The sequence below is a fragment of the Symphalangus syndactylus genome, chromosome 6 (assembly GCF_028878055.3).
Source record: "Symphalangus syndactylus isolate Jambi chromosome 6, NHGRI_mSymSyn1-v2.1_pri, whole genome shotgun sequence".
NCBI classification, from domain to species: domain Eukaryota; kingdom Metazoa; phylum Chordata; class Mammalia; order Primates; family Hylobatidae; genus Symphalangus; species Symphalangus syndactylus.
The window spans coordinates 107781717-107803492 of NC_072428.2; the positions used below are offsets into that span (position 1 = coordinate 107781717).

The window sequence follows — 21776 nt, forward strand, 5'->3', positions numbered from 1 at the left end:
TACAATGCCTAAGAGTCAAGGACTATTTCGCATAAATTCCAGTCTTCTTTTACAATGCCTAGAATGATTGTTGCCACAGAAATGTTCATTACCTGGGAGAAAGGATGACAGGAGGGGCAGAATGAATGGAGAGAGGTCGTGAGAATGAGGTGCTGAGGATGGATGAGGAAGAAAGCTGTTTTAGTTGGGAGGATAGGTGAGAGAAGTATGGAAAGAAATTGCCTTGGACCCATGGAAGCCCAGTGAAGATACTTAGATCCTGCAGGGGTGTGAGTAGTGTTCTTTTAGTTTCTCTTGTTAGGAGGTTTGTTCATTTTGGGAGATTTCTTTTGAAAAGAGTGAACTTAAATTGGAGAAAAGTGTATTTTAGTATGTTGATAACATTTGAATTTGTAAAATGGACCTATGGATGATCTACACATATTTATATACCCATAAATATACACATATTTTACTTTTTGGTATTTTATAATTATTATTTAATGATCATTCATGACATTTTAAAAATTAAAGAAAAACTTACATCTAAAATTTCAGCAATGTTGTTTTTGACTAACTAAATAAATTGCATTTGAAATAATGGAGATGCAATGTTCAAAATTTCAACTGTGGTTAAAGCAATAGTGTGATATATGATTACATTAGAAGGAAGATGTGCCTTTCAAATTCAGATTGAGCATACTAAAAGTGACTCTCTAATTTCCTATTTTTGGTAATAGGACATCTCCAAGTTTGCAGAGAAAGACAATATAGTTCTTGGAGAAGGTGGAATCACACTGAGTGGAGGTCAACGAGCAAGAATTTCTTTAGCAAGGTGAATAACTAATTATTGGTCTAGCAAGCATTTGCTGTAAATGTTATTCATGTAAAAAAATTACAGACATTTCTCTATTGCTTTATATTCTGTTTCTGGAATTGAAAAAATCCTGGGGTTTTATAGCTAGTGGGTTAAGAATCACATTTAAGAACTATAAATAATGGTATAATATCCAGATTTGGTAGAGATTATGGTTATTCGGAATCCGTGCCCATATTTTGTCTGTATATTTGTTTATTTGTATATTTGTTTATTTGTATATCTGTATATTTGTGTCTGTATATTTGTTTGCCTCATAGTATAGTTTACTACAAATGGAAAACTCTAGGATTCTGCATAATACTGGAAAGAGAAGATGTAAATATCTGTTAGTTCCATCATAGACCCTGCCACTCCAATGTACACACCAGCTTTAGGCTTCTTGGTATAGAAAAACATACATTTTCAAATTTTTCATCATAATTTTCATAACAAAATAGGAAGGCAAATGGTGTCACTTGGCTTAAAATCTATAATATTTAAAATAAACAGGACAAATGCATTAACATTGTTGGGGGAGGAGGTCCCTTAGTAGAAACACTCTTGGTCCAAGCATTTTAAAGCTGTCAAAGAGATGTAAATATAGATAATGTATGTCAAGGAGAGAGCTTTGTAGTTAAACTGTAACTTTCAGTTTAAACAATTATTGGTGACTCTGATGTCAAATGTTTCTCAAGCTTTATCTGAACAAAATTCTTCTCACTTTGTTGCCAAAGTCGTTAACAAGAAATCACATTGACTCATTGATGTTTTGGCTCCTTTCCCTTACTTTCTGTTGCTTTCCAAAAGCTGAGACAGGAAACTAACCCTCACTGAGCACCTGCAATTGCCTGGTAGTATTCTAGTTGTGGGTGTGCTTTTGTGTGTATGTAATCCTCTTACAGCTCTGTAAAGTAAGAATTGTTCTCCCTGCTTTACAGAAGAGATCATAAGATAATTGAGGCTGTTAGATGTTAACTTGCCAAAAGCTACACAGGAAAATGGTAGAGTCACAATTTGAACCAAGTCCTTTTGATTCTTTACATTAAACCATGCTTTGATCTTGGAAATACACTGTAAGGTAATAAATCAATAGATATGGTTAATTCACAGACAAGATAATGGCTTCTAAATAAATGGAAGTTCATTATTTTTATCTGTGAGCCAAAGTAAGACTTATTCTAAGCATTCCACAAATTTAGATAAGATAGAGTATATGGCTTCTAGACATCCAACATAGAATTGACTTTGTGTTATCAGTTTAAGATTTGGTTTTGCTGTAAGGTGCACACACTTTGAGGAACTAAAAATAATCGTCTATTCTTATTCTGATCAGAATGTGTAATGTGTTGTCCAGTTTTGGATGATGAATTTCTTATTTCTGATCTCATAAGAAGCTTGTGATAGATGTGAGGGAGAGAATTAAGAACTGAGTGTGGGGAAGAAACTGTGTACATTTTGATGGGATCCATTATGTAGCTCTTGCATACTGTCTTCAAAAATAAATTGCACTATAAAGGTTGTTTTAGACTTTTAAAGTTTTGCAGTTGGTTTTTAAAAAAATTTTTTAATTGGCTTTAAAAATTTCTTAATTGTGTGCTGATACAATTTTGTTTTTTACAGAAGTACCAACAATTACATGTATAAACACAGAATCCTATGTACTTGAGATATAAGTAAGGTTACTAACAATCATACCTGAAAAATTTAAATGTTATGAAGAAATTATCTCATTTCTATTAATATGGGAACTGTGTCTTCATCTTTATTACTGTTCTAAGGTCAACTCAATGTAGATTTTACTTGCTTATAGTTTCATATTTTAGCTAAATAGTAAAATAATATGGATATACATTTTGTTGTGAATTACTCATACTTTCCTTATTTGGAACTTTTATGAATATGATATAGAGACTGAAACTACAAGGAACAAAATGCAATATCAATTATACAGTTGTGGCAGCACTGCTATCAATTTGTTGATAGTGGTTAACACTTAGAAAAACATTTTTAAAACAATTTCACATAAGTAATGTAATTTATTAGCTGTCTCTGACATTTTACAGTTTGAAATAGTTTATTTTCTTCTTGGTGTCCTCACCAAAACCCAACATCTTTGAGGGCAGGAACTGTATAATTTTTGCCATTGTGTTTTGAGCACATAGAATGGTACTTGCCTCTAAATTATCTACTATTGTTAAAAGGTCTTTTTTAAGGCAATATTTTAAAGCGTATGCTATGGTACAATTCAGTTTGTGACTTTTGCTAGTTTATGCCACTTAGAGTTAGCAAAACCACTTCAGCAGTTCTTGGAATGTTGTGAAAAGTGATAAAAATCTTCTGCAACTTATTCCTTTATTCCTCATTTAAAATAATCTGCCCTAGTAAAAACATGTATAAAAGTGCTACTTCTGCACCACTTCTGAGAATAGTGTTATTTCAGTGAATCAATGTGGTGACCATATTGTAATGCACGTAGTGAACTGTTTAAGGCAAATCATCTACACTAAAAGACAAGGAAATAGTGAGGAAATGTAATTTAATTTCCATTTTCTTTTTAGAGCAGTATACAAAGATGCTGATTTGTATTTATTAGACTCTCCTTTTGGATACCTAGATGTTTTAACAGAAAAGGAAATATTTGAAAGGTATGTTCTTTGAATACCTTACTTATAATGCTCATGCTAAAATACAAGAAAGAAAGACTATCCCATCATAGACTGCATTTTACCTCTTGAGAAATATGTTCACCATTGTTGGTATGGCAGAATGTAGCATGGTATTAACTCACATCTGATCTTCCCTACCAGGCCAAGATTCAAGATTACTTCCATTAAAACCTTTTCTGACCGCCTCATGCTAAACCAGTTTCTCCCATTGCTATACTGTTATAGCAATTGCTATCGATGTAGTTTTTGTAGTATCATTGCCTTGTGATATATATTACTTTAATTGATTATTATACTTAACATTTTTATTCACTTTTTGTGTTAGTATTTTATTCTGTCTTCTCCATAGATAGTAAACTTCTTAAGAAAATACATATGCTAAGTGTTTTACTGGTTTAATGTAGGTGAATGCTTAGACTACTCATCTACCTCAATACTTCCTTGGAGATCTCCTCAATCACACAGAGCTCAGGACTTATATTTCCTTGGAACTCCCGTTAGGGTCTAATGTACATGAAATTCCCTAGACAGACAGACAGCCAGTTATATGGCTTGATTTCAAAGTTTCAAAATGATTTAACGGACTACCAAGTTGTTTATTAGGAGAACAGTTATTATACTCTTCTAAAAATAAAGATTTTAAGCAATAAAGATGTATATGTATATAAAATGGCTGGGTTATTCCTAGAAGTACCTTTCTTAGAATTTAGTTAAATTTAATATACAAGATACTATCTTTTCAACCCTGAGATTGTGAAAAGTAACTTCTATCAATATAAACTTTACTACATTTGTATCGTGTTAGTGTGTTACAGTATAATCTAGAACAATGTATCTTTCTATATGATATATGACATTTTAATGCCTAAAAAAACTGGTATTTCTTAGATGATTCTAGTCAGGATTTACTTCTAGAATAGATTAAAATTTTATTTGAGGAGAGTCAAATTAATTTTAGAATTCTCAGTTGTTATTGTTGCTGTTTTATTTTTAGTGAAACAGATTAGTCTTAAACACTTGAGAAATAAATTGGTGGTCAACCTAAAATGTAAAAAAGAAATTAATAGAAAATTTAAAGAGCAGTAAAGCTCTGACATTTAAAAGAAATGAAGTACAAATCTCTAGGGATCTTAAAGATCATCTAATAATTTCCTCATTTTCTAGATAAATAAACTGAGAGACCCAGAGGATAAATGATTTGCTCAAAGTCAAATATCTACTTAATATAGGAAATTTAATTTTGTTCTCGGTCTGTTAACATGCAACTTTTCAATATAGCATGTTATTTCATGCTATCAGAATTCACAAGGTACCAATTTAATTACTACAGAGTACTTATAGAATCATTTAAAATATAATAAAATTGTATGATAGAGATTATATGCAATAAAACATTACCACAATGCTAAAATGCAAGACTAAAATGCTAAAATGCTAAAATAAAGTATTTATAAAATTGATATTTATATCTTTTTATATCTTAAAGCTGTATCTGTAAACTGATGGCTAACAAAACTAGGATTTTGGTCACTTCTAAAATGGAACATTTAAAGAAAGCTGACAAAATATTAATTTTACACGAAGGTAGCAGCTATTTTTATGGGACATTTTCAGAACTCCAAAATCTACGGCCAGACTTTAGCTCAAAACTCATGGGATGTGATTCTTTCGACCAATTTAGTGCAGAAAGAAGAAATTCAATCCTAACTGAGACCTTACGCCGTTTCTCATTAGAAGGAGATGCTCCTGTCTCCTGGACAGAAACAAAAAAACAATCTTTTAAACAGACTGGAGAGTTTGGGGAAAAAAGGAAGAATTCTATTCTCAATTCAATCAACTCTATACGAAAATTTTCCATTGTACCAAAGACTCCCTTACAAATGAATGGCATCGAAGAGGATTCTGATGAGCCTTTAGAGAGAAGGCTGTCCTTAGTTCCAGATTCTGAGCAGGGAGAGGCGATACTACCTCACATCAGTGTGATCAGCACTGGTCCCACGCTTCAGGCACGAAGGAGGCAGTCTGTTCTGAACCTGATGACACACTCAATTAACCAAGGTCAGAGCATTCACCGAAAGACAACAGCATCCACACGAAAAGTGTCACTGGCCCCTCAGGCAAACTTGACTGAACTGGATATATATTCAAGAAGGTTATCTCAAGAAACTGGCTTGGAAATAAGTGAAGAAATTAATGAAGAAGACTTAAAGGTAGGTATGCATCGCTTGGGGGTATTTCACCCCACAGAGTGCAATTGAGTAGAATGCAATATGTAGCATGTAACAAAATTTACTCAAATCATGGGATTAGGATAAGGTGTATCTTAAAACTCAGAAATTATGAAGTTCATTAATTATGCAAGCAACTTTAAAATGTAAAATAACAAATGATTTCTTTTTGCAATGGACTTATCTCTTCCCATAAAATGGGAAAGGATTTGGGGCGGGGCGCGGTGGCTCACGCCTGTAATCCCAGCACTTTGGGAGGCCGAGGCTGGTGGATCACGAGGTCAGGAGATTGAGACCATCCTGGCTAACACGGTGAAACCCCGTCTGTACTAAAAATACAAAAAATTAGCCGGGCGCGGTGGCGGGTGCCTGTAGTCCCAGCTACTCGGGAGGCTGAGGCAGGAGAATGGCGTGAACCCGGGAGGCAGAGCTTGCAGTGAGCCGAGATCTCGCCACTGCACTCTGGCCTGGGAGAAAGAGCAAGACTCCATCTCAAAAAAAAAAAAAAAAAAAAAGGGAAAGGATTTAGTTTTCGGTCCTTTACTAAGCCAGTGATAATTGTGACTATAAGTTAGAAAGCATCTGCTTTATTACCATCTTGAACCCTCTGTGGGAAGAGGTGCAGTATAAATAACTGTATAAATAAATAGTAGCTTTCATTATTTATAGCTCACAAAATAATCTGTATGGAAGTAGCATATATAAGGTATATAAATATTTAGCCTCTTGATAGGACTAACTCACATTCTGGTTTGTATATCAGTCTTGCCTGAATTTAGCTAGTGTGGGCTTTTTTTATCTTGTGAGTTTGCTTTATACATTGGGTTTCTGAAAAGATTTCTTTTAGAGAATGTATATGAAGCTTAAAATGTACTAGTGCCAGTCTTCAGACAGAAAGTTTGTTATATTAGATTTTAAGAATAAAAGCATTTTATTTTTAGAACAGGAAATAATATAAAAAGGAGAGTTTTTGTTGTTTTAGTAGAAAACTTAATGCCTTGGATGAAATGAGCCATGGGCAGGGTTGTAATGAATTGATATGTTTAATAGTATAGATCATTTGTGAATAACGTGACCTTTGACAAGACACAAGCCATTAACATCTGTAGGCGGAAGTTTCCTTCTTTGTAAAATGAGGGAATAAAATAGATCCCTAAAGTGTGTAATTTTAGTATTTCTATACTTTACGAAAGTTTCCTAAATGATAATTCATCTGTATAGTGTTTTTTGTGTGTGTTTGTTTGTTTGAAATGGAGTCTCGCTCTGTCACCCAGGCTGGAGTGCAATGGCGCAACCTCGGCTCACTGCAACCTCTGCTTCCTGGGTTCAAGCGAATCTCCTGCCTCAGCCTCCTGAGTAGCTGAGATTACAGGCATGCGCCACTACGCTGAGCTAATTTTTGTATCTTTAGTAGAGAAGGGGTTTCATCATGTTGGCCAGGCTGGTCTTGAACTCCTGACCTTGTGATCCGCCCACCTCGAAGTGCTGGGCCTCCCAAAGTGCTGGGATTACAGGCGTGAGCCACCATGTCCAGCCTGAGCCACTGTGCCCAGCCCATCTATATAGTTTAATATCAATCTAAATGAATTTCTCAATCCTGAGCCTAAAAATTTAGTTGTAAAGAATGATATCCTTGACTAATAATAGTTTCTATTTATGGATTGCATCTAGTGCTAGGTGGCATATATTTAGTCCCCACAACTACCCTGGAAGGTATTTAAAATTTTTCACATTTGCAGATAAGGAAACTAAAGTTCAGGGAAGTTCCACAACATGCTTGAATTCAAGCGACTCCTAGGATGTTAATGGTGGAGGTTGGGTTCAAATCCAGATCTGTCTGACTCAAAAAATGCATACTCCTAACCAGTGCACTATATCCCAATTCCATATGAGCCCTTCTTTGTGATTCATAGTGCTTTCCCATGAGTTTTGCTGATTTTGTGAGAAACAAAACTATCTTTTTCCTTTGGACTATGTGGAATCTCTCTTTTTCAAATTTTTGAAATGTATTTGTATGCCAAAGGACAAAGATTTCTAGAGGAATATGCCTAGGATGAGAATTATGTAATTTAAATCACAGCTGGAAAGAGAGAGAGTCCTAAGTTACTAAGAAATGTTCAAACACAAATGGGCTTTCAGTCTATTGGAAGACCTTTATAGCTAGAACTATACTGAACTGTACTTGTCCATGGACCCCTGAAGAAACAGGTTAAATCAAAGAGAGTTCTGGGAAACTTCATTTAGATGGTATCATTCATTTGATAAAACGTATGCCACTGTTAAGCCTTTAATGGTAAAATTGTCCAATAATAATACAGTTATATAATCAGTGATACATTTTTAGAATTTTGAAAAATTATGGTGTTTCTCATTTTTAATAAAGCTGTGTTGCTCCAGTAGACATTATTCTGGCTATAGAATGACATCATACATGGCATTTATAATGATTTATGTTTGTTAAAATACATTTAGATTCAAGTAATACTATTATTTTCATATATTAAAAATAAAACCACAATGGTGGCCTGAAACTGTACTGTCTTATTGTAATAGCCATAATTCTTTTATTCAGGAGTGCTTTTTTGATGATATGGAGAGCATACCAGCAGTGACTACATGGAACACATACCTTCGATATATTACTGTCCACAAGAGCTTAATTTTTGTGCTAATTTGGTGCTTAGTAATTTTTCTGGCAGAGGTAAGAATGTTCTATTGTAAAGTATTACTGGATTTAAAGTTAAATTAAGGTAGTTTGGGGATGTATACATATATATGCACACACATATAAATATGTATATATACATATACGTATAAATGTATAAGTATGCAATATACACCCATATATAACTATATGTATATGTATATATGTATATATTACATATATTTTTGATTTTACAGTATATAATGGTATAGATTCATATAGTTCTTAGCTTCTGAAAAATCAACAATTAGAACCACTATTAATATTTTATTATTTCATATTACATATAAAATATATTTAAATATAAATATAAGAAGAGTTTTTAATAGATTTTTAATAATAAATGTTAAGAGATTCAAAAGCTCAAAGTAGAAGGCTTTTATTTGGATTGAAATTGAACAATTAGGATCACTGTTGATATTTTATTATTTCATATTACATATAAAATATGTTTAAATATAAAGATAAGAGTTTTTAATAGATTTTATAATAAATGTTAAGAGATTAAAAAACTGAAAGTAGAGGCTTTTATTTGGATTGAAATTAAAGGCCAGGCATGGTGGTTCATGCCTGTAATCCCAGAATTTTAGGAGACTGAGAGCGGAGGATTGCTTGACCCCAGGGGTCAAGACCAGCCTGGGCAACACAGTGAGACACTGTATCTACAAAAAAATTTAAAAATTAGCTGGGCATGGTGGTGTGTGCCTGTATGCTACCATTTACTAAGGAGGCTGAGATGGGAGAATCGCTTAGGGAGCCTGGGAGGTCAAGGCTGCCTTGAGCTGTGATTGTGCCATTGCATTCCAGCCTGGGTGCCAGAGAGAGACCCTATCTCTAAATAAATAAATAAGTAAATAAATAAACAACAACAACAAAAACATTGAAAGCAAATCTGTACTAAATTTTGAATTCATTTGGAGAGGTGACAGTGTGCTGGCAGCCCCCGCAGCCCTCGCTGGCTCTCGGGGCCTCCTTGGCCTTGGCGCCCACTCTGGCTGCACTTGGGGAGCCCTTCAGCCCTGCACTGCACCATGGGAGCCCCATTCTGGGCTGGCCAAGGCCTGAGCCGGTTCCCTCAGCTTGCGGGGAGGTGTGGAGGGAGAGGCGCCGGCGGGAACCGGGGCTGCGCGTGTGCTTGTGGGCCAGCGCAAGTGCCGGGTGGGTGTGGGCTTGGCGGGCCCCGCACTCGGAGCGGCTGGCTGGCCGGCCCCGCCGGCCCCGGGCAGTGAGGGGCTTAGCACCTGGGCCAGCAGCTGCTGTGCTCGATTTTTCGCCGGGCCTTAGCTGTCTCCCTGTGGGGCAGGGCTCGGGACCTGCAGCCCGCCATGCCTGAGCCTCCCCCACCACCCCCCACCACAGTGGGCTCCTGCATGGCCCAAGCCTCCCAACCAGCACCACCCCCTGCTCCATGACGCCCAGTCCCATAGACTGCCGAAGGGCTGAGGAGTGCAGGCGCACAGCATGGGACTGGCAGGCAGCTCTACCTGCAGTCCTGGTGCGGGATCCACTGGGTGAAGCCAGCTGGGCTCCTGAGTCTGGTGAGGACTTGGAGAATCTTTATGTCTAGCTAAGGGATTGTAAATACACCAATCAGCACTCTGTATCTAGCTCAAGGTTTGTAAACACACCAATCAGCACCCTGTGTCTAGCTCAGGGTTTGTGAATGCACCAACTGGCACTCTGTATCTAGTTAAATCTGGTGGAGACTTGGAGAACCTTTATGTCTAGCTAAGGGATTGTAAATACACCAATCGGCACTCTGTATCTAGCTCAAGGTTTGTAAATACACCAATCAGCACTCTGTATCTAGCACAGGGTTTGTAAATACGCCAATCAACACTTTGTATCTAGCTAATCTAATGGAGAGGTGGAGAACTTTTGTGTTTAGCTCAGGGATTGTAAATGCACCAATCAGCACCCTGTCAAAATGGACCAATCAGCTCTCTGTAAAACCAATTGGCTCTCTGTAAAATGGACCAATCAGCAGGATGTGGGTGGGGCCAGATAAGAGAATAAAAGGCTGCCTGAGCCAGCAGGGGCAACCCGCTTGGGTCCGTGGAAGCTTTGTTCTTTTGCTCTTTGCAATAAATCTTGCTGCTGCTCACTCTTTGGGTCCCCATTGCCTTTATGAGCTGTAACACTCACTGCAAAGGTCTGCAGCTTCACTCCTGAAGCCAGCGAGACCACGAAGCCACCAGAAGGAAGAAACTCCGAACACATGGGAACATCAGAAGGAACAAACTCCGGACACGCCACCTTTAAGAACTGTAACACTCACTGTGAGGGTCCGCAGCTTCATTCTTGAAGTCAGTGAGACCAAGAGCCCACCAATTCTGGACACAATTTGACTCCAGAAAATGGGTGTCCAACCTTGTGGCTTCCCTGGGCCACATTGGAAGAAGAAAAGAGTTGTCTTGGGCCACACATACAATACACTTACTATAGCAGATGAGCTAAAAAAAAAAAAAGAAAAGAAAAAAGTCCATGCATAATCTTTGTGATATCTGCCACCACAGATAAGCAAAATTGTCCTCTGATTCAAAAGGTTGGACACAGCTGCTCTAGCTATTTTATTATTAAATATGCAGGCAATTACTGTTTAAATGACGATTTCTTCACAAAATGAGATTAATATATATTAGTGGCTTAGCATTCATTTTAGACAACCATTTTAGAGATTCAAATCACACACTTGCTTACAGAAATTTTGTTGTCTTCAATGTCCCCATTGTGGTTTCTTTACCAAGCCTCTACTGTTCTTCACATCACCAAGTTGAAAAAAAAACAAGGGTGGCGGGGTGCAGAATGAGAATTGCCTGGTACGCCACAAGTTCAGATCCTCATCGACACAAGAGGTGCCTGAAGCAGTGGATGAGGCTTTTCTCTGGATCACGAGCAGCCACATAAATGCTTAAAAGGGCCTGGCAGGAAGCATCAGTGGGTGATGTGGGTGATGTGGCTGGGAGGCTGAATGGAGAGCATTTGTTCTTCAGTTATCTATAGAAGGCAGCTGTCACTCAGCACCAGCTAAGGCCTTCCCATGAGGGAATTGGGGATCAGGTTTCCCAGATCTTTTTATGTATCAGGATAAGACAGAGATCCAGCTTTTTTGGAGTAATTATTTCCTATTTTAAAATTTGGGTAGTTGATTAAATAAAAACAAACGAATGAACACCGTATGGGCACAACAAAACACATCTGTGGCTTGGATTCAGCTTGTGAATGATTACTGCAGATATTTATTCCAGAGGACACCCCTGGGTATGTCCTAATACAAAACCTAAATCTACACTTAAGGACCATGCTACCTTCAGAGAATAAATGACCCAGAAAAAGAACCACCTCTCCTAAGGAAGTATAAATTGTATAAATAACTGAGACCCAAACTTACAACTATACATTTTTCCTATTGGGCTGTTGCTAACCTCAATTAAGAAGGCTTGATGATATTTGTAAAGTATCATCACTCCACCATGGTCCAGTAACATCTGAATGGTCAAGAAATACCTAAACATACGTACCAAAAATTTGTGTATGCTACTGTACCAATAAACCATTTGTTTCCATTTGATCTCTTAATGTGGTAATACATGTTATTTTCCCTGCTATTGTAAATAAACAAACCAAATGGAGGCTTGATGCAAGATGCAGTGTAGCATAGTGCCAACTCTGGACTCTGACTACTCAGGGTGTAAATTCTAACTCTTCTATTAACACCATGAAACTGAGCAAGTTAGTTAAACTCGCTGGGCCCATTTTCTCATTTATACAATGGAGATTTTAATAGTACAGCTACATAGGCCATTTTGTGGTTTAAAATACATCATGATTATAAAACACTTAATGTAGGGCTTGCTGCATAATGAGCAAAGTTTGTTGCTGTTATCATTAATATCCTTAATTCTCATTATTACAAAGCTTGAGATACTACGAGGTGAACAAGTTCATAACAGCAATATAATGAAAATCTTAATAATTCCTTTTATACTTTAACAAAAATACGAGATTGGGTAATTTATTATTTTTACATGAGTAATAAATATTGCATTAAAATGTATTTAAAATTTACCACATTAATGTCTGCCAGTCATGCCAAATTACCAACATAAATGTGAATAAAACTCAGTCTTTGCCCATTTAATCTTAACCAATCCTTTATAATTGTTAATGATTTGAACCTCTGCCTTGAAAGATCACATTACTTGATTGTCTTCAACTTATCTGAATGTGGTAGTGATTTCTGTAAATTTATAGGACCTTTGTCTCATGCAGCTCCATGGAGTTCCTGAACTTATGCACCTTTAAAATGGTATATACTTAATTAATTGTTGATCTGCTTCACATGTGTATAATATTATTAGCTCACTAAACCAAGAAAACAGTGGTCCTTTAGGGAAAGAAACTAAATTACAACAGAGATTATAAATACCATATAAATATCTATTATTTATTGAACTGTCACAATTATTGCAAAAAATTACCTTTTAGTGGACAAAACAATTGATATTTCCCTTTTCTGGGAAAGAAATAATATAATATATGATGAATATTTTTGGCCAATATCCTCTAGACCTTGCCAGTTAACTGGCTCTCAAAATTTTGAATAATAAAAACTTGGTGATAGTAGAAAAATAGTAATTTTTTAAAAGTATGTGTACCATTATACAACTAAACAATTCATTCACCAGTGTTCACAATTCTATTGCCTTCTTTAAATCAAAATTTACATAGTTTTTCTTTTAGACTAAGCTCCTTTATGATACCAGTGTGCCCATTTCTCATTACCATTGAAATGTCTCGTGAGCATGTCACATTCTGATACAACTCCTAATCCAGGATGACAGTTTAGTTCTTTTAAATCCAGTTGAGAGCCTTATACTCATGACCAGAGAACCTAAAGAAAGGTTAAGATACATTTCTTCCTTGATGTAAGTGATTTGTCTATTTTTAGTTTTCCTAAGGGTCATATTTCAATTTAGATTTATGTTTTTTATAGGTTAGGTAAAATATGCTTCCCTTTTGCAATATGAAATATGTAGTCTTTTAAAACATTTCTTCAAAGCTATTAAACTGAAAAAAATTACTTTGGTCTATTCAGTTTGTTAGCACTTATCATTTTGGAAAGAGAGTGACTCTACTTTTGTATTTTGTAACATTTTCCCTACTATAGGGCAGTATCTTCTGTAAGTTCTTAGATATTAGCACCAAATAAATATGCAAAAAAATTCTATTATATTAATTCTTAGAACCCCGGCTTGGCAGTGCATCATTGACTAGATGGAGAAGAAATGAAAATAATACACTAGGAAGCAGTTTCCTGGTTCTTTTGAAAACAACTGGAGAGTCTTGTTGTTGACTGGAATATCTGAAGATCCTGTTTAATGCCTTCATTCTATGATTGTTAAGAATATGTGATAGAACTGCTGTATCCTGTTTCTTTATGACTTCCCTTCTGTTTGTTGATTAGAAATCCCTGAGCAGCTTTACATTATTAGTACAGTAGATATGTAGTATATTCCCATAACACCACTGCTGCTATTGACTAATAGTAATTATTTTAGGGCACCTTTATGACAGTTGGTTTATGTTTTAGGGTGTCATTTGACTTGTGAAGCATTGAAATCTGGGTATTAAGCACACTGTTTTCTATGTGGTGTGGAATGATTCTTAAAGCCCTGAGAAAATGGAAAATAAAAATATTTTTCCTTTTTACCATAATCACCTGCGACTGTCACTCTATCATAAACTGCATAAACTTTATAACCTCAAAACATTTTGGAAAGGAAATGACAGAACTTGCTTACTCAATTGCTTCTATATACACCAAATAGTTTTTAAAAGTATTATGTTAAGTCCTTGAAAATATTTTGTTCTAATCAATATAAGCTGTTTAGGTTGGTAGTTCTATGTGGAAACAGCGAGGAAATTTATATTATGATGACTAGACCAGTCTTTGAACATTGCTTTGATTATTGTTCCATTAGTAAATATTATAATTATTTCTGAGATTTACTCACCTTCAAAGAATGTTGGCAATGCCAACATTATTAACACTCCTCTAGTTAGAACAAAGGGGAAATATAATAACAAAACATAATAATAGCCAAATAAAGAGTGACTTAGAATGTACACCCTTATCTGGGATCCTGAGTAATTCGATTATTCTTAGGAAATACACTTTTGTGCTAGAACAAAGACTTTTGAAATAGCTAGATTATTTCTGGGTTTCTTTTCATTTTGAATTAACTTGAATTTCAAGGAAACAAGGATAGTTTTTACTGATACAGTGCATAGAAGCTCTGTGTACAATGAAGAAAAGTAGGAAGGTGAGAAAAATGCCATTAGATTTTTCATCGTTATACTATCTGATATGTGAATTTAACTAAAACTTATATACCTCATTAAAGTATAGTACTTCCTAACATAATTTCTTAATTTAAGTGTTCCCCATAAGGTTTTTTTTATATATACTTAAGTACTGTTAAATATTTAAGGCAAATTCAGGTATAAAATAAGACTTATCGATATCTTATTCCAAGCATATTTGTTTCTCTCCTATTTTATTTTTATTCTGCGTTCATTTCCAAATTGTTTTACTCACAACTGTTTGTTTTTTCTATTTCATTCTGTGGTAAAGGTATTATTTGGCTAATTGTATAATTTCAGTGTCATTTCTAATATTCCAATTGTGATAGTATCAACACAAGATTAAATTTCTCTACACGGTTTATGAGAATGGAATGCCAAATTGAAACAGAACAGAGCACAAATGATCTAAATATAAAAAGAACTACAAAAATCACAGTTGTTTATAAAGGTTTTTTGTTTGTTTATATATGGTGCAGTACATTTGTTCCTCAGCCAAATGTTTCCACCTTGAGAAAGCTATAGAGAGTCTATGTAGTCCTAGTACCAATAATATGTTTTAACCTGAATGTACCTCATCTTTATTCATAAACTGTGACTTTTTACACTGTTGAAACTTTTTTTTTTTTTAAGACAATCTCACTCTGTCATCCAGTCTGGAGTGCAGCAGTGGTGTGATCTTGGCTCACTGCAACGTCTACCTTCTGGGTTCAAGCAATTCTGGTGCCTCGGCCACCTGAGTAGTTGGGATCACAGGTGTACGCCACCGGGCCTGGCTAATATTTTTTTGGTATTTCTAGTAGAGACGAGTTTTGCCACATTGGCCAGGCTGGCCTGAAACTCCTGGCCTCAAGTGATCTGACTGCCTTGGCCTCCAAAAGTGTGGGTATTACAAGTGTGAGCCACTGTGCCTGGCCTGAAACTCATAATTCATTTCCATTAATATTAATCTCACCTTTTCCAATAATTAATTGATTTCACAGGTATTAGTCCCCTATAATCATTGAATGGCAAATGAAATTATTTATAGCAAATAAACAGATTAATTATCTGCCAGCAGGCTGAGATTAGTTTCTTTAAAAAATGTTTATTATTTAAAACATTCAGCTGTGATCTTGGCTTTCTTGTGAGGTTCAATAGTTTCTATTGAATAAAGAGAGAAATGGCAAAGAATTTACTTCAGTGAAATTTGAATTTCATTAACTTAATGTGGTCTCATCACAAATAATAGTACTTAGAACAACTAGTACAGCTGCTGGACCCAGGAACACAAAGCAAAGGAAGATGAAATTGTGTGTACATTGATATTGGTACACACATCAAATGGTGTGATGTGAATTTAGATGTGGGCATGGGAGGAATAGGTGAAGATGTTAGAAAAAAAATCAACTGTGTCTTGTTCCATTCCAGGTGGCTGCTTCTTTGGTTGTGCTGTGGCTACTTGGAAAGTGAGTATTCCATATCCTATTGGGTAGATTGTGTTTTATTTCTGTTGATTAAATATTGTAATCCACTATGTTTGTATGTATTGTAATCCACTTTGTTTCATTTCTCCCAAGCATTATGGTAGTGGAAAAATAAGGTTTTTTGTTTAAATGATGACCATTAGTTGGGTGAGGTGACACATGCCTGTAGTCCTAGCTCCTCCACAGGCTGATGCAGGAAGATCACTTGAGCCCAGGAGTTCAGGGCTGTAGTGTTGTATCATTGTGAATAGCCACTGCACTCCAGCCTGGACAATATAGCGAGATCCTATATCTAAAATAAAATAAAATAAAATGAATAAATTGTGAGCATGTGCAGCTCCTGCAGTTTCTAAAGAATATAGTTCTGTTCAGTTTCTGTGAAACACAATAAAAGTATTTGAAATAACATTACATATTTAGGGTTTTCTTCAAATATTTTAATTTAATAAAGAACAACTCAATATCAATAGTGAGAAAACATATCTATTTTCTTGCAATAAAAGTACGATTTTGAGGTTAAAGGTGCATGCTCTTCTAATGCAATATATTGTATTTCTTTAGACTCAAGTTTAGTTCCATTTACATGTATTGGAAATTCAATAAGTAACTTTGGCTGCCAAATAACAATTTCCCTTTTGCTTTACAGCACTCCTCTTCAAGACAAAGGGAATAGTACTCATAGTATAAATAACAGCTATGCAGTGATTATCACCAGCACCAGTTCGTATTATGTGTTTTACATTTACGTGGGAGTAGCCGACACTTTGCTTGCTATGGGATTCTTCAGAGGTCTACCACTGGTGCATACTCTAATCACAGTGTCGAAAATTTTACACCACAAAATGTTACATTCTGTTCTTCAAGCACCTATGTCAACCCTCAACACGTTGAAAGCAGGTACTTTACTAGGTCTAAGAAATGAAACTGCTGATCCACCATCAATAGGGCCTGTGGTTTTGTTGGTTTCCTAATGGCAGTGCTGGCTTTTGCACAGAGGCATCTGCCCTTTGTTGAACCTCCTTTTGACTGGCATGCACATATCTCAGATATTATAGGTTATCATATATTGTTGCTCCTAATATTTCTGTGTTAGATAGAGTAGCTTGGTTTGTAAGAATGTGATGTTGGTGGGACTGTAGCAGCACAAGAAGTCCCTTATGGGTGAGTCATACCTCTGTTTTCAAATATTTGGTCTAGCTCTCTTCTGGGCATCTTGTTGCTAATATATAGTATTGCTCAAAAGGGCAGGAGATTTGAAGTGATCAAGGAAAATATATTTTTTTCTATTGATTAAGTCTTTTGATGTGGTAGAATAATTTAATTTCACGCTCAAAGTTATATGGTAGGGGGGATCCCAAATGCATTTTAAAACTATTTTTATATCATCATATTTGAAGTAATAGAAAGTCAGAGTAGTAGAATAAAGGTACTAAAAATTTTAAAAACTAAAAAGGTACTTTGAAAGAAATAAATTATGTTGATTCCTCATTAGACAAATTTGCACTTAAAGACTGAGGTTAATAAGGATTTCCCCAAGTTTTTTCATAGCAACCTGTGAACACTTTCTCTGTTGAGGCATTGATGGTATGAAAAGGTGAGTAAGGCACAGTTCTTGCCCTGGAGGAGGTCACAGGTGAGAGGAGGAGTTGACACAGAAACATTTGATATAAAGCAAGGAATAAATTCTAAGACTAAAATTTTCAGAAATCTAAAAAACTCAAGATAAGAAAAGCCCATCATATTTTCTGGGTTACAAAATTTCAGTGTTATTAGCATGTAGGAAGATCTTGATATTTATTCTGAAGCCCATGTGTGTCGCAGAAATCTTGGCTCATTTGGATATACTCATCACCATCCTCTGTTTTGGAGCTAAGAATTTTAGACTCAAGATGTCCAATTAACTTGATCCATTGATTTTATTTTTTATGGAAATCTGAGACCCAGAGAAGGCAGGAGATTTCCCCACATTTCTAGAAGAGTCAGACATGAGCCATGAGGCACAGTGGAAAGAACATGAGCATTACCTGAGCTCTGAGTTGGTGCTATAAGAGCAGTGATCATGGGCAAGTGACTCTTCTGAGCCTTGGCCTCCTCACCTGTTAAGTGGGGAAAAGAATATTTCAGAAGATCTTTGTGAGAATGAAACAGGGCAATTTACTTGCCTGCTACATAGCCAATGGGAAATCAATATAAGTTCCCCGTGGTTCCCTTTTATGGGGTGTTGTTCCCACAGAGGGTGCACTGGCCATTCCACCTCTTCTTTTCCAAGCTCCTCGTTCCCTTTAACGCTATTCATAGTTGGTTACAAACCATTTGAAATATAATAAGCACCAGGATGGTTTTTTCTTTCTACCAAAGCAAATTTCATTTTCTAAACACTGTATATAAATATCAATGGCTATTGTTTTCAATTTTTGATTATCATGAAAAGATACAAATATGTTTAATTAAATATGCTAAAGAATGTATTAATAAATATGTATTAAATTATTCCTACATATAAGGCCTTTTTGCTTGGGGTATGGGTGATACAAAATAAATGTGGCATGAGCCCACTGACCTCTAGCAATTTATAACCTAGAAAAAGAGTTAAGATATGTTTATAAGTTCCTGTGATATAAGACATGCATAATGTCATTACAACAGAGGTGCAAACAAGATGTATTAAGTATGTCCAGAGGAGGAAGAGATTAATCCCAGCTGGAGGAAACACTGATGCTTTCTTGCAGCAGGGGCATTTGAGTTGAGAAAGGGAGGAAACATAGATTTTGACAATGAGAGCTGAGGGGAAAGGGGTTTCAGGTGGAGGGAACCGCATGGGGAAAGCAGGGAGGTAGGAAAGTGTAGAGTGTGTTTAAAGAATAGACCAGTTTGGCTGAAACAGGATATTTGAGCAGAGGAAGCTTGTACTAGGTAGGTGGGTTGAGGCCAAATTATGAAAGGCATTAAATATTAAACTAGGAATTTTGGACTTTATCCTGCAGTTTATGGGGGGTAAATGATAAGGTTCAATATCATTTTATTTGTACAGTATTATGTTACACTTTATCTAACTGTTTGTTTAATTCCTGTCTAGACAATGAATTCCTCAAGGGCAAGGAGCATGGCTTATTCACCTGTTATTTCAGTGCCTAGCATTGTGCCTGGTACATAGTGGACACTTGTATATAACCTTTTTTAATTGAAGCAACAAGTTATCAACCTTACAAATGTAAATCCGTGATTCAGATGACAGGTTGAAATGTAGATTGTCCGCGAAGAGGGCAGAAAGAGAGTATGACAAAGGAGGACAAGACAGTGTGGCAGGCAGGGAGAGAGAGTAGCCAGGGTTTCGGTAGAGGTATGTCAAAAAGGTATGGAAGTTAGAGGAGAAGGAGACCCCTATGTTATGGAATACAAATGGAAGGGAAATGATGACAACAGTTAAGTTGTCATTAAATGCAAGGTTGCAAAAATAAGATTGTAATAGCAGGATGAGTACCCACCTATTCCTGACATAATTTATAGTAAAAGCTATTTCAGAGACATTGGTTGTTACTTGAATCTTACAGGAATCTGAAACTTTTTAAAAGGTTTTAAAGTACAAGACAATAACTTGAACACATAATTATTTAGAATGTTTGGAAAGAAATGAAAATTTCTAAGTCTTTATCTGATTCTATTTGCTAATTCTTATTTGGGTTCTGAATGTGTCTACTGTGATCCAAATTTAATATTGAATATATTGATATATCTTTAAAAATTACTGTATTTTGAGGAATTTGTCATCTTGTATATTATAGGTGGGATTCTTAATAGATTCTCCAAAGATATAGCAATTTTGGATGATCTTCTACCTCTTACCATATTTGACTTCATCCAGGTATGTAAAAATAAGTACTGTTAAGTATGTCTGTATTATTAGAAAAATAACAAAAGCAAATCTGATTGTTTTCATTTTTTATTTGATTGAGATTTGAAGTCCTGTCTATTGCATTAATTTTGTAATTATCCAAAGCCTTCAAAATAGACATAAGTTTAGTAAATTCAATAGTAAGTCAGAACTGTTTACCTGGCCCAAACCTGAGGCAATCCCATATTTAGATGTAATAGCTGTCTACTTGGGAGTGATTTGAGAGGCACAAAGGACCATCTTTCCCGAAATCACTGGCCACAAAGTGTGACATTTTGGCATTGGCATCACTATTTGATGGAAGCCAACCTCCCCCCAAAAGGCCTGTATTAGAATGAAGATGGATTCCCTGGGTGGGTTACACTTGAAACTAGCCTCACCTGTGAACACTTTGGCACAGATTAGCTAGCCCATTCCCCCACAGTAAGGACCATAAGGAAGGGACAGAAGCAAAGATAAGTTTTTGAACAAAAGAGAGGGGAAAGAAAAATCTAGGGTTTTATGAGGGCTGTCCCTGAGTGATAGATGTGAATAGGCCTCCAGGGCAGGCTGGCTCAGAGGCTGACTATTTGGGTTGGGGTGACTGACTGGTGGTGAGAGTGGAGAAGAAAAGGGGAGTGGAGGAGGTGAAAGTGACCTTGGGACATTAGGTCTCCATAAGTGACAGGATTTAAGGAGTGTTGTAAGCTGTGGTTGTTGGACCAGGTTTAAGCACAGCTTCCTGAGCTTCCTGACTGGTTCAGGTCAAGCTCCAGCGAGCAAATGCCACAGTCTCAGTGATCTCCTTAGAGAAACAGTTGGAATAGGATGCTGCCCATATTGGGATGAGTCATTGTCCCCTCTTGCTCTTTCCCCACCCCTGCAAAATAATAATACTGTATTTGATTGAACATATAAAACAAAAGAAGGATTATCACATAAGTGTGTATATATAACCAACATTGGCAGGTGCAGAAAAACCAGACTGTCAGTTTGCCTCATCTGAAATGATTGACACAAACAAATATATTTACAGTTCCAAGTGAACTTTGGCATTTTGGATATCCTTCAGTTATTCTGTTTAAAGATATAACTTAGAAGCAGCTGATGGAATATTTAAATCCATGCGTTGAATTCATGCATTCAAAGAAACATGTCCTGTGTCACTAAATGCTGATATTTGTTTTTCATGTTAAGAGTGTAAATAACTGGTCCCAAATATAATATTATTACATCAGATAAAAACTGGAATGTGAACCTCTTAACTTGATTGTGAAAGTGTTTGCCAGTGGTGCCTCTTCATAATTATTTGAGGCTCACTTCAGAACTCCTCTGGAAGAGTTAATTTTTAAATATGCATTTTATAAATTAACATTTTTGACATATGTGATGGCTCTCAATTTTTTTCTTTTACACCAATTTGAATCATTTCTGCTCAATTTTTTTTTAATTGAGACAGAGTCTCACTCTGTTGCCCAGGCTGGAGTGCAGTGATGCAATCTTGGCTGACTGCAACCTCTGCCTCCTGGGTTCAGGCGATTCTCTTGCATCAGCCTCCAGAGTAGCTGGGATTACAGGCGCCCATCACCATGCCTGGATAATTTTTGTATTATTACTAGACATGGGGTTTCACCACG

The 21776-nt window shown here is 36.1% G+C and overlaps 1 protein-coding gene across 1 annotated transcript in view; it reads left to right on the forward strand.

Moving 5' to 3' along the window:
- Positions 1–21776, forward strand: part of CFTR (CF transmembrane conductance regulator) — a 184276-nt gene that overhangs the window by 104223 nt on the left and 58277 nt on the right. Inside the window, exons 12-18 of the mRNA XM_055283782.2 lie at positions 720–814; positions 3397–3483; positions 4991–5714; positions 8305–8433; positions 16213–16250; positions 16915–17165; positions 20051–20130. Coding sequence (XP_055139757.1) covers positions 720–814; positions 3397–3483; positions 4991–5714; positions 8305–8433; positions 16213–16250; positions 16915–17165; positions 20051–20130 — 1404 coding nt within the window. The remainder of the gene's footprint in view (positions 1–719; positions 815–3396; positions 3484–4990; positions 5715–8304; positions 8434–16212; positions 16251–16914; positions 17166–20050; positions 20131–21776) is intronic.